We start from the raw sequence: 13,063 nt of genomic DNA, 5'->3' as shown, positions 1-13,063 counted from the left end.
TGAGCTCTCTGTAGTAGTTGAAATTGCCTAATACAACCTCTTTTGCCCAAACATAACATAATGTTTTGTCTTGATGTTTCCTCAGTTTCTGTGATCTGGTAAATTCTCTGCTCCACTGCGCCACCCAGGTTGTGGATCATCTCAGTGAGGGAATACTTGAGGTTTGTTCCCACCACATTTCTGTCCTTCCCAAATTGTTGTGAAATTAAATTTGTCTTCATACTCAAGCGGGCAAAACAGTGTTTCTCAACTTTGCTTAGCCTCCAATGAGGAAGCCTGTAGAAAATGATAATATGATTACTCTTAATAGTCGTCACTAGTGCAAAAATCTCCAAATAAAGATGTAAAAACTATTAAAATAGAATCAACAAAAAGCTGTAACAGAGTTGTCTATCTGTCTGGTAAGTTGACTGAGCTACCTTGCTAACGTTCTGAACCTTAGCTTTTCATGCTAATTGCTAGCATGCGCGAATACGAGATTAGACACAGTTGGCGTATGTTCTATCAATATTAGAATATAATAACACATCACAAAATATTTATAGTTTAGGATTGTGGTCACAATTTTCACTCTTTCATGGATATCTTTTTAACTTTACCTAACCACAAGTGACATAGAACCCTTCTTGAGAGAGTAATTACTTCCCCAAGACGCTAACAAAAAGTGCATAACCTGATGACAACACTTTTTTTCACACTTGAATCTAACTTTTACAAATGGAAGTATAGTTCTATAACCATAAAGAGACAATTAAATCTTAAATGGCCATCCAGAATAATTTATCGCATTTCCCTTCCCAGTATGTGTATCAGACTAACGAAAACAGCGACAAAGTGGTCCCTGGGAAAGGCACGTACGGGGTGGTGTATGCTGGCAGGGACGTTAGCAGCCATCATTAAGTTTCCAGAAAAGGACAGCACGTGAGTGGATTGTTTGTCCCTCCACTTGACAGCCACTAACAAACACTCCGTGGACAGTTATTCCCAGCCGCTCCACGAGGAAATCTGCCTGCACAAACGACTGAAGCACCGGAACATCGTCCAGTATCTGTGCTCCCTCAGCGAGGACTCTTTCATCAAAATCTTCATGGAAGAAGTCCCAGGAGGTTTGTAGACAAAGCAGTGTTGATGAATAAATCCCAAATACTGTATTTTCACAACTATAAAATGCACCTTGTGATAGGGTGCAGTCTCATTTGAGGGTATATTTTCAGTTTTTTGTCAATACATTGGACGCCTCATCCGATAAGGCACTAGCATGACACTAGGCTCGCGTATGTTGTGCTAGCCGCTAGCATATGTTATGCTATCCGCTAGCGTACCTATGTTATGCTATCCGCTAGCGTGCCTATGTTATGCTATTTGCTAGAGTACTTATGTTATGCTAGCCTCTAGCGTACCTATGTTTTGCTAGCCTCTAGCGTACCTGTTAAGCTAGCCGCTAGTGTATGTTAAGCTAGCTGCTAGCGTATGTTATGCTAGCCACTAGCGTATGTTACGCTAGCCACTAGCGTACCTATTTTTGCTATCCGCTAGCGAACCTGTTATGCTAGCCACTAGCGTATGTTACGCTAGCCACTAGTGTACCTATTTTTGCTATCCGCTAGCGAACCTGTTATGCTAGCCACTAGCGTATGTTATGCTATCCGCTCGCATACATATGTAATGCTAGCCGTTAGCGTATGTTATGCTATCCACTAGAACAACTTTGTTATGCTATCCGCTAGAGTACCTATGTAATGCTAGCCGCTAGCGTACCTGTTAAGATAGCCGCTAGCGTATGTTAACCTAGCCACTATCCTATGTTAAGCTAGCCGCTAGCGTACCTATGTTTTGCTATGCGCTAGCGTACCTGTTATGCTAGCCACTAGCATATGTTATGCTAGCCGCTAGCGTACCTATGTTTTGCTATCTGCTAGTGAACCTGTTATGCTAGCCACTAGCATATGTTATGCTATCCACTAGCATACATATGTTATGCTAGCCGTTAGCGTATGTTATGCTATCCGCTAGAGTACCTTTGTTATGCTATCCGCTAGAGTACCTATGTTATGCTAGCCACTAGCCTCACTATGTTATGCTTGCCGCGAGCGTACCTGTTATGCTAGCCGCTAGAGTGTTATGCTATCTGCTAGCATACCTATGTTATGCTAGCCGCTAGCATTCATACGTTATGCTATCTGCTAGCATACCTATGTTATTCTAGCCACTAGCGTACCTATAATATGCTATCCGCTAGCATACCTCTGTTATGCTAGCCACTAGCGCATGTTATGCTAGCTTCTAGCATATGTTTTGCTAGCCTATGTTATGCTATCTGCTAGCGTACCTATGTTATGCTATCTGCTAAAGAATCATGTAATCAATGTAATTTTAGTTTATGTAGAATAGTTTTTTACTGGACAGTATTTTCTTGGGTCCTTTTCTGAAGTTTCAGATGAGGATGCATAAATTGATGCAAAAACAGAATCATCATCTTCAACGCCACAGTACTCAGCAAAAACATTTCAAGTTTATTTACCAGGTTTCGATTTATGAGAAAGGCGGATTGTGATATGAGAATTGAGCCTGTGTGTGAAATGGGCTTGTGATATTTTCAAATGGAATGTAGTTTTATTCTATGTCTTTTAAATGTGTGGGTCCTTTCGGATTTTCTGTTTTAGCAATTGGGAAAAACAACTGCAATGTGTCACTGTCAATCATGAGTACTGAAAATGCAAATTTGAACTAAATAAATCGTACTGGAAAAAGAAAAATTGCTCCAGCGTCTATAACCCAGGAGACTTTTTAAACAATTTCCAAAACGGGCCTTAATATGTGACTCAAAGTCATGTTTTGGTATACATTTCTGCAATATTGAGTACTTACTTGTGAGTACTAAGTGTCTTTCTCAAACTGATGAATTTATTGAATCCATATTGGCAGATTTACAAATAACACCTAGATAACTAATAACACACAAAAACGAAAATTAGCTTTAAAAAAATAGACAATTTGTGAAATAAAAGAAATACACAAAAATTGACAAAACACCTCGTTGGCTGAGTACCAAGAGGAATTCGCCTGGGTTTTATTCTTTATTTCTCTTTATATTACTTTAGCTTGCAACTTTCTGGCTGAGCTTGTCTCGTGCTGCCTTTGTCTTCCGAGAGCGCTTCTTCTGCTGCACTAATCTTCCCATTTAGCAAACGTACGCTCGCTCAACCGCCACTGCGCCCACTACAGGAGGTATGGTGAAACTGACATTAAAATACACAAAAAAATACAGTGAAACTAAAATGTAGCAGTTACATATCAATTGCCAGGTCAGTTTAGTTACATGCCAATCAAATCCGTTTGGATAAATGTGAAAGTGTAATAGAACTACAAAATGAACCCAAAGTCAGTTCTGGTGAAGTTGTTAACTGCGCAAGGAAAAGGAGTTCTCCCCTTTGTGGATTCTCGTGTGGGTTTTTAAATTTTGCTTTTGAGAAAAGGCTTGACCACAAAATGACCAGGAAAATGGTTTTTCACCAGTGTGGGTTCTTGTGGGGCGTTTTAACTTGTGCATGAGAGAGAAAGATTTACCAAAAATTGAGCACGAAAACGGGTTTTCACCAGTGTGGGTCCTTGTGTGGATGATTAAGTCCTGCTTTCGAAAGAAAGCGTGACCACAAATTGAGCAGGAAAATGGTTTTCCACCAGTGTGGGTTCTTGTGTGGCTTTTTAAGTTTGCTTTTTGTTTGTGAATGTTTTACCACAAACTGAGCACAAAAACGGTCTCTGCCCAATGTGGGTTGCCATATGTCTTTTCAAGGTAAACATGTTACCAAAGGTTTTACCACACTGAGAACATTTGCAGAGTTTGCTGCCACTGGGATTTTTTTAATACCTTCATCGTCATCATTATCATAAAGCAAGTCGTCTCTATCTGATGGAGGAGCAATAAAAGCTTCTTCTTGCCATCCTTTTGTTGAGTCGCTGCCGTGCCGAGACTCCGCCCCTCTGCCGGCCACGCCTAGATCAACTTCACTCTTGAAAGGCTCAGCAGTTGATCAAGTGACATCTTGCTGCTCCTCCGTTTTGATTGAAAGTTGCTCTTCTCTCTTTTGCTCTTTAATTTGGGGAAATGTTAAAGTGTTTGCAGGCTCCGCCCCTCCGCTGGCCACGCCAAGATCATCTTCTCTCTTCAAGGACGCACCAGTTGACCAGGTCACATCTTCTTCCTCCTTTTTTATTTTAAGTTGCTCTTCTCTCTCTCTCTGTCTTGAGGGAACTCTGGCTCCTCCTCTTCGATTTGAGGGGGCTCAACATCCTCTTTGGCACCAGAAAACTCTGACACCTTCCCATCACGACCAATATATTTTCTGAAACCTGCAAAGACCCCAAGATAAATTATATATTTTATAAACGTGTTTAATAGTACTAAAATGTGTTTAATAGTACCAAAATTAGACGGAGAGTCTTTTTGCACGGCAACACGCTCGTAACATAAGATAAACAAATTTAAATGAACATAGATTACGTTGCAGACACACTCAAAAATAAGTTTAATCGAACCTAACACTAAACTTAATTCTAATTTTGTTTGACATTTGATACCTTTCTATTCTATTTGCCCCGCCTCCAAACTGACTTTCATTCAATATCGACTGTTGTTTGATTTTGTCTTCCCTTCAAAATATTCCCAAAATGATGCACACAAATGTCCTCACAATAGGATAACGCACAACCACTTGCCAACAAGAAGTAGTATACTCCTCTCGCATTAGCGATCGATCCGCCATTCGCACGAACGGAAAAAAAACACTGAAAAAATGGAGCGCTCCGCCCAGTGCTCGTAGAGACATTACACGAGGGACTTGCGACGGGAAAGACAGTGTCCATGATGTTCTTATGAGCATCCTCTCGGGTCCGCTGTATACTCGTATATCAAAATTTGTCTCATTTCTCAAGATAAATATTTGCTCGAAATTTTACACCCGTCTCAAATTGCTCGTATGTCGGGGGCCTCGTATGTCGAGGTATTACTGTACTGTAATACATAGCTAGACTGGCTTCCTCCATATACAAACTTTACTTACTTCTCACAAGTGAACATAAGGTCGACTTGATTCCAAAACAATAGAAAGACTGTGTAACCTAAAAAAAAAAGGAAAAAAATACAAAAGGAAAAGCAGGCTGGATTCTTCACAGGAGTTTAAAAACCACCTCTCCTGCCTGGCAAATGAATAAATGTATATTTTGAAATACTTCTCTTTTTTGTCACCTTTGAATTTGGAAGGGTGATTTTGTCAACAAAAAGACCCAAAAAGTATTTTTCACCAAAAAGAGCTTTAATGGAACTACACAAAAGATGACACGTAAAATCGGTTTAAAAACATGATTCATCTTATAATATGAAAAAAGTAAAAAAGGACATTGTACTACTTATTTATTTTGAGCAAATTCATTGTCTTTCACACCATATTTCTACTAATGTTTCTTAGATCCTAGATTTAATATATCATTTATTTTCAGTAAAATGTATCATGTTTGAATAAGACTCAATATTCTTATTGGATTTGCTGGCAAATTCAATAGACAAAAACTGCAATTTTTCAAATTTCTTAGGCATGTCTTTAACTGTGAAGACATTTTCCATATTAATTAGATCACATTATTGATTACCGTAATTACTCGAATATAACGCGCACTCGAAAATAACACGCAGGTAATTTTGGGCCAAAAATATCTGGAAAAACGCAGTAATCGAATATAGTGCGCACCTAAAATTTCCCGCTGACGAAAATCAGAAATCTTACCTTTTTTTCTTCGTTTCACGATTGTTTTGTTCAAACAAATTTATTCATTAGAATCCTTCAAATGAAGAGTTCCTCTCTCTCTTTGTCTGTCCTCTTGTTATGATCGCGCCGCGTCGCTGGGTTGTCGCAGCGCGATCGGGGGCATCTGTTACGGTCGCGCCGCGTTGTGCGACGCGACCGTGGATGTAGGTAGACCCAAATGCAGGAAGCAGGAGAGGACGAGGCATTCAGCGTGATACGGAGTCCTTTAATGAATCAACCAAGGCGTGGAAACAAACGTGGCCGCATGCGGCGCGCATACGGACAGAGGCAACAGAATAACGACAGCTAGCGACCGCTAGCAACCGCTAACAACAGTCAATGATAGTCAACGATAGTGAACGATCCGGCGACGTGTGATGACGCGTCGCTACTTAAATACAGGAAACGAAAGCAATCAATGGATTGGCTACAGCCGGTATGCGTCAACTTCCTCTTCCTCCCACAACACATCATCCGATTGGCTTTACGAGATGACGTAAAATCCGTGCGTCGGCTCTACGAGATGACGTAACATCCGTGCGTCAAAGTGAGTTTGACAATGCTTTTTTCGATCGAAAATTTGTAATTTATTTTAGTTATTGATTATAACACGCACCCCCAACTATTGGAATTAATTATATAGCAAAAATCTGCGTGTTATATTCGAGTAATTACGGTATTTACTTTGTAATTTCCTAATTTAGGCTCTACTATTTCGGATAGAATCGTGAAGTCAATAAAATCTTCAACGACACTCATTTTTCTTATACAGTAATACCCTGACATACAAGTGTTTCAAAATACAAGAAATTTGAGATACGAGGAAAATTCTGAGCAAATTTTTTGCCTTGAGATATGAGACAAATTTGAGATAACAGCACACCAGATGGTTCCCAATTGTGAGTCAGTAGTAAATTAGAACCAATTTTGGTGGGGTTTTTTTAAGGATGGAAACGGATTAATTTGTATTTTGTTCATTTCTATGGGAAGAATTGACTTGAGATACGAGTAAATTGACATACAAGCTCGATCTCGCAGTTAGCTCGTATCTTAAGGTATTACTGTATTTGAATAGTGTGGATCGATATTACACATTAAAAAGTGTAAACAAGATTTTCAGAATGCAAAATACAATTACACTGCAATTACAATGATCTTTCATACAGAAATTGATAAAGCAAGCAAAGCCGTGATTGGCCACTGCTTATGACACCACATTTGCGTCTTTAAAGTCTATCCTTACGACTAAATCTCTGGCAAGAAGCTGAGCAGGAAAAGGGTTTCTGACCAAAGTGGGTAATTGTGTTTTTAAGATATTCCTGCCACAAATTGAGCAAAAAAAGGGCTTTTCTCCTGTGCGGGTTGTTAAGTCTTCTTTTCAGGTTTTTCAATTGTGTGGCTTTTTAATTGGGCCTTTGCAGCGAATCTGTGGCCACAGACTGAGCAGGAAAACATTGTTCTCCAGTGTGGGTTAATAAGTGTTCTTTTAAGCTGAGCAGGAAAACGTTTTTTTGCCAGTGTGGGTTCTTGTGTGGCTTTGTAAATCTTGCTTTTGAGAAATGGCTTTACCACAATCTGAACACGAAAACGTTTTTTCAGCTGTGTGGAATCTTGCGTGCCTTTTTAAGCTTTCCTTGTGTGTGTGTAACTACAAACTGAGCACGAAATTGGTTTTTCACCAGTGTGGGTTATTATGTGTTTTTTTAAGCTTCCCTTCTCTGTAAATCTTTTACCACAAACTGAGCACGCAAATGGTTTTTCACCAGTGTGTGTTCTTACATGACTAATTAAGTTTCCCTTGTGTGTGAATGCTTGACCACAAACTGAACACGAAAATGGCTTTTCACCTGTGTGTGTTCTTACATGACTAATTAAGTTTCCCTTGTGTGTGAATGCTTGACCACAAACTGAACACACAAATGGTTTTTCACCAGTGTGGGTTCTTGCATGATAAACTAATCTTTCCTTGTGTGTGAATGCTTGACCACAAACTGAACACGCAAATGGTTTTTCACCAGTGTGGGTTATTACGTGTTTTTTTAAGCTTCCCTTCTCTGTAAATCTTTTATCACAAACTGAGCACGCAAATGGTTTTTCACCAGTGTGTGTTCTTGTATGACTTTTTAAGTGTGCCATCCGTGTGAATGTTTGACCACAAACTGAACACGAAAATGGTTTTTCACCAGTGTGGGTTCTTGTGTGCCTTTTTAAGGTTTCCTTGTGTGTGAATGCTTGACCACAAACTGAACACGAAAATGGCTTTTCACCTGTGTGTGTTCTTACATGACTAATTAAGTGTCCTTTGTGTTTGAATGCTTGACCACAAACTGAACATGCAAATGGTTTTTCACCAGTGTGGGTTCTTGCATGATAAACTAAGCTTTCCTTGTGTGTGAATGCTTGACCACAAACTGAACACGCAAATGGTTTTTCACCAGTGTGGGTTCTTGCATGACTATTTAAGTGTCCCTTGTGTTTGAATGCTTGACCACAAACTGAACACGCAAATGGTTTTTCACCAGTGTGGGTTCTTGCATGATAAACTAAGCTTCCCTTCTCTGTAAATCTTTTATCACAAACTGAGCACGCAAATGGTTTTTCACCAGTGTGGGTTCTTATGTGGATTTTTAAGTTTTCATTTTTAGAATAGGCTTTACTGCAAACTGAACACGAAAATGTTTTTTCACCAGTGTGGGTTCTTGTGTGCCCTTTTAAGGTTCCCTTCTTTGTAAATCTTTTACCACAAACTGGACACGAAAATGGCTTTTCACCCGTGTGGGTTCTTGCATGACTATTTAAGTTTCCCTTGTGTGTAAATGTTTTACCACAAACTGTACATAAGGGTTTCTCCCCAGTGTGGCTCCTCATATGTGTTTTCAAAGAAGACTTTTTCCCAAAAGTTTTCCCACACTGAAAGCATTTGCAGAGTTTGTCGCCACTGGGATTTTTCTTAACATCTTCAACATCATCATCGTCAAAAAGCAAGTCGTTGCCATCTGATAAAGGAGCAATTAAATTTTCTGCTCGCCATCCTTCTGTTGAGCTGCCGTTCAGAAGCTCCGCCCCTCTGTTGGCCACGCACAGATCAACTTCACTCTTGAAAGGCTCATCAGTTGACCATTTGACACATTCCTCGTTTTTGATTGGAGGTTGCTCTTCTCTTTTGCACTGTTGAGGGAACTCTGGCTGCTGCTCCTCTTTAATTTGGGGCCATGCTGAGGCGTTTGCAGGCTCCGCCCCTTCGCTGACCACGCCCAGATAATCCCTTTTAACGGACTCACCTGGTGACCAGGTGAAATCATCTTCCTCCTTTTTGATTGGAAGTTGCTCTTCTCCCATTTGTTTTTGAGGGAACTCTGGCTCCTCCTCTTTAATTAGGGGCCATGTTTTGGTGTTTGGAGGCTCCGCCCCTCCGCTGGCCACGCCCAGAACATCTTCCCTCTTCACGAACTCACCAAGTGACCAGGTGAAATCATCTTCCTCCCTTTTGATTGGAAGTTGCTCGTCACCCATTTGTTGTTGAGGGAACTCTGGCTCCTCCTCTTTGATTTCGGGGAGCTCAACTTCCCGTTCAAGGTCAACAGACTCCTGCCCATCAGAACCAAGATCATTTCTGAAACCTGCAAAGATACAAAGATAATTGATTAACCATTTTCTAATTATAAAATGACTGAATTTATTGTTCACAGAAATGAAACCAAACGGAAGAGGGCGCCATACATTCATTTCGTCACAATGCAGTACTTACTACTGTAGTATTCTCGTCAACACCAACATGAGTTGAAAACTGTTTATAGGGGCATTTTTCAAAGTATGGCACTATTGGTCAGAAAAGTTTCTTCACTGGTGATGTAGCTCCTTAAAATTAGTCAAATCTTTTTTGGAGCATTTTCATTGTAAACATTCCCTTTTATGTTTTAGATTTTAATTCTGTTAAAATGCTTTCGCCAAAGGGGAGGCATTAAAAAAAGCATTATCTTTTTTCAGTAGCAGGTTTACTATTATTTGGGGGATTAATGAGATTGAAATAGAGGTATAGTCTGATTGGACACTCTAAATTGCCCCTAGGTATGAGTGTGAGCGTGAATGGTTGTTTTTCTCCTCGTGCTCTGCAATTGGCTGGCCACCGATTCAGGGTGTTCCTCGCCTATGGCCCGAAGGCAGCTGGGATAGGCTACAGCACCCCCTCCACAAGATTTAGCACATCAGAAAATGAATGAATGAATGTTGGGATTAAAAACAGTGGGAGTAGCCCAACGTAGCCTCGGCAGCAAACCTCGACTGGGTAGATGGTGCATTTCCAGACAATTTTCTGGCACGCGGCTGCCAGATTCAAGTATTCGGCCTTCTTGCGCTCGAAGGTGGTCTCGATCCCCTCCTCTGATAGTACTGCTAGTTCTATGAGGTGACGCGCTCTTGCCTTGGAGGACCATACCTCAATGTCTGTGCACAGTGATGATCTCTGATGATAGTTAACATTCTATTTATTTATAAGCTGCATTTGAATTTTAGCATTAAATATGAAGTACTTTCGCAGGCCGCACCACGGAGTAGCAGTGGGCCAGATTCGGACCTCGGGCCACAACTTTGACACCATTGTTTGAAGGCTGCTCTCGTTGTTTAGTGCATCTACATCTCTATTTTTTGAATTTTCAATTTAGAGCATACAAATAAGTGTTATGTCCCTCAAGCATATAGCCAAAAATGGAGGGCGAGAAGCAGGAATAACTCTTGAACGCATCTGGGGGGCGCTCGCGCTTTGCGTAATTTGAAAAATACATTGTTTGTTTGTGATAAGGATACAATAAAAGGAAAGCTACTGTTTAATGCTGTTGTTAAGTATTAACACGCGTTGAGACTCATCCTTTTCGCTCCTAGAGTGGTTACATTTAAATAGAAATATAATTTATTACGTCTTTCTTCGAATGGTGCTAGCGCATACGATACTATAGTGTCATGTCAATAGAATACCTTTACGGGAATATATTGGAAATAAAAAGTGTACCCACCTTCTTGTCTATGAAGAACAACTTTCTCGTGCATAATGTTGCAAACTGTCGATTGCTCGTGAGTTGAATGCTCCTGTTTGACCTCAAAAAGTTCCTCCTGGAGCTTTGACGGTTGTGTTCTTGCCGACATTTCCACAAGTGAATTCTGATGATGGCGGCGACTTTGATAGCTGCTAGCTATGCTGAGCTAAAATAGCCAGGAAACCTACAACGAGTTCTTCGTCGACTTGTTCCCTTGATAGCTGCTAGCTAAGCTAAGCTAAAGCATAAACAAGCTCTTCGACGACTTGTTCCTTTGATAGCTGCTAGCTAAATTATGCTAAAGCAGAAACAAGCTCTTCGACGACTTGGCCCTTTGATAGCTGCTAGCTAAGCTAAATTACAACATAAACAAGCTCTTTGACGACTTTTTTTCTGTGGTAGCTGCTAGCTAGGCTAAGCTAAAGCAGGTTTTGCTGATAAATAGTGATGGAACGAGCAACGCTGGTGCGTCAGCACTGTGTCGATAGCTCAAGAGAGAAAGCCCATATTGGGGCGTGTAAAGCTTTAAGAAAGAATCACGTGACCGGAACAGGAAATGTATCGTTTAGCCAAAGTGTGATAATAGTTTAAAGAAATAAACTGTATCAAAGTGTCGTGGGTCTGTTGGACGGACTTTGGCGTAATTATGGCTCGTTCTGAGAAGTTTTCCCCAGTGTGGAATCATTTTGATCGTCTGAGGCAAAACGAAATAATCACTTTTATTTCACATGATTTACCAGTTAACAAAAATGTGGACATAAGTTAAAAATGTAACTCAAATTTGATATATTTTACTTATAAACTCCGTTTGGAATTAAAAAAATGATTTTTTTTACCTGCAATGATTTTCTAACTACTGCAAGGGTCACTATTGGATGACCAACACGGTTTCAATACAGTGCCGACACAGTGTGTCAATACAATCCTTGAGGTACCATCGTCCAATCACCACACCTGTCAACTTATATGTTTTTCCCGTATTTTATACGTTTTTTGATCATTTCAAATTGTGTACGCCGTATAACAACTTTTGTACGGGATTTTTTTTAAGTACGTTTTTTGTAAAACGGATCTCGTTTTACGCATTTCGGCTCTAATCCGGATCGTCTCGGTCACAGGTAGCAGACGAAAACGTCATCGTCAACTGCTAATATTGTCATGCTTTAAGCATGATATGCGCACACGCATGCCCCTTTCACACGAAACAGGAAATGATAAATCATTTCCTGTTTCGTTATTTAAGCAGCTATGAGTCATAGCGCTTGGGTCCGAATACATTCACGGTCGCGTCACGACAACGCGGGGCGACCATAACACTTTTACGTGCACCCTATGTGAGTAAATATGTGCCGCGTTGCATTTGTACGGTTTTCTATTGCTTAATACGGGGAATTCCAATCATTAATACGGGGAGGAATTGGCCCCAAATGGTTTTAATTAAAGACACCAAAAGCAAATTGAAAACATATAAGCCCAGAATCCAAAATTACAACAAAAAAAGAACTAAAAGAGGTAGAACACAAGAATAAATACACTAACGTGGAAAAACAGTTGGGTGACACACAGGTGAAAGCAATGGACAATCAACAACAAGTTTCAAGCCATCATTTTTTTTCCCAATATTATTGGGACAAATATTCGATTTATTGCCTAAAAAGAGGGGCTTTGCAAATAGCTGGGTCGTGAAGTGGGTCTCATTGAAATGTGTATTTTGCCTGTTTCTAGTCATGACTCCATGAGTCTCAAACCTCTCCTTAGTAGAGCTCTGTCCTGTAGCCAGATGTGTCCTTGAACACTTGCAACATTGTCGTTATCTTCTATTTGCCGGTTCATAACAAATGGCTTATCCTGGAAGACTTGCAACATTGTCGTTATCTTCTATTTGCCGGTTCATAACAAATAGCTTACTGTCTGAAGTGGGGGAAAATCGCATCCCTGTTCGGTTTTGGTACCACGCTCTTGAGAGAATAAAGGTGAATTAATGTAAGTAGTCTGTCTCGGCGCATTTGTGGACGACAGCCTTGCCTGTGGTTCACCTGTGCTCAGAATATTCTGTAATAAAAGCTTGGAAGTCACTGTTCATCGCCTCCAGCCTGTATTTGGACGCCCAACATCTTCCACATCCGAAATTAATCGAACCCGAGAAGGAAGACAGAGTGCTCATCCTTCAACAGTCGTTCACCATCACTGGAAAGATGGTGCTACAGTAGCCTAATACGTGCTAGTTGC

The 13,063-nt window shown here is 40.4% G+C and overlaps 1 protein-coding gene across 1 annotated transcript; it reads right to left on the bottom strand.

The window, feature by feature from the left end:
• Positions 1 to 5,313: 5,313 nt before the first annotated feature.
• LOC144065530 (uncharacterized) lies at positions 5,314 to 11,329 on the bottom strand. Its single transcript, XM_077588475.1, has 2 exons — positions 10,814 to 11,329; positions 5,314 to 9,424 (listed from the first exon to the last, which is right to left on the bottom strand). Exons 1-2 carry the CDS (start codon positions 10,941 to 10,943, stop codon positions 7,428 to 7,430), a joined length of 2,127 nt encoding a protein of 708 aa, XP_077444601.1. The 5' UTR covers positions 10,944 to 11,329; the 3' UTR covers positions 5,314 to 7,427.
• Positions 11,330 to 13,063: the final 1,734 nt, after the last annotated feature.

Source organism: Stigmatopora argus, chromosome 20 (assembly GCF_051989625.1).
Source record: "Stigmatopora argus isolate UIUO_Sarg chromosome 20, RoL_Sarg_1.0, whole genome shotgun sequence".
Taxonomy (NCBI): Eukaryota; Metazoa; Chordata; class Actinopteri; order Syngnathiformes; family Syngnathidae; genus Stigmatopora; species Stigmatopora argus.
The sequence above is the reverse complement of the archived record's forward strand: the minus strand, read 5'-3'. Positions and strand labels throughout refer to the sequence as shown.

Excerpts from the sequence above, each read along its gene's own strand:
- LOC144065530 (XM_077588475.1), bottom strand. The coding sequence starts at position 10,943 with ATGTCGGCAAGAACACAACCGTCAAAGCTCCAGGAGGAACTTTTTGAG. Across the intron at positions 9,425-10,813 it reads TGTTCTTCATAGACAAGAAG|GTTTCAGAAATGATCTTGGT; the intron begins GTGGGTACACTT and ends GTATCTTTGCAG.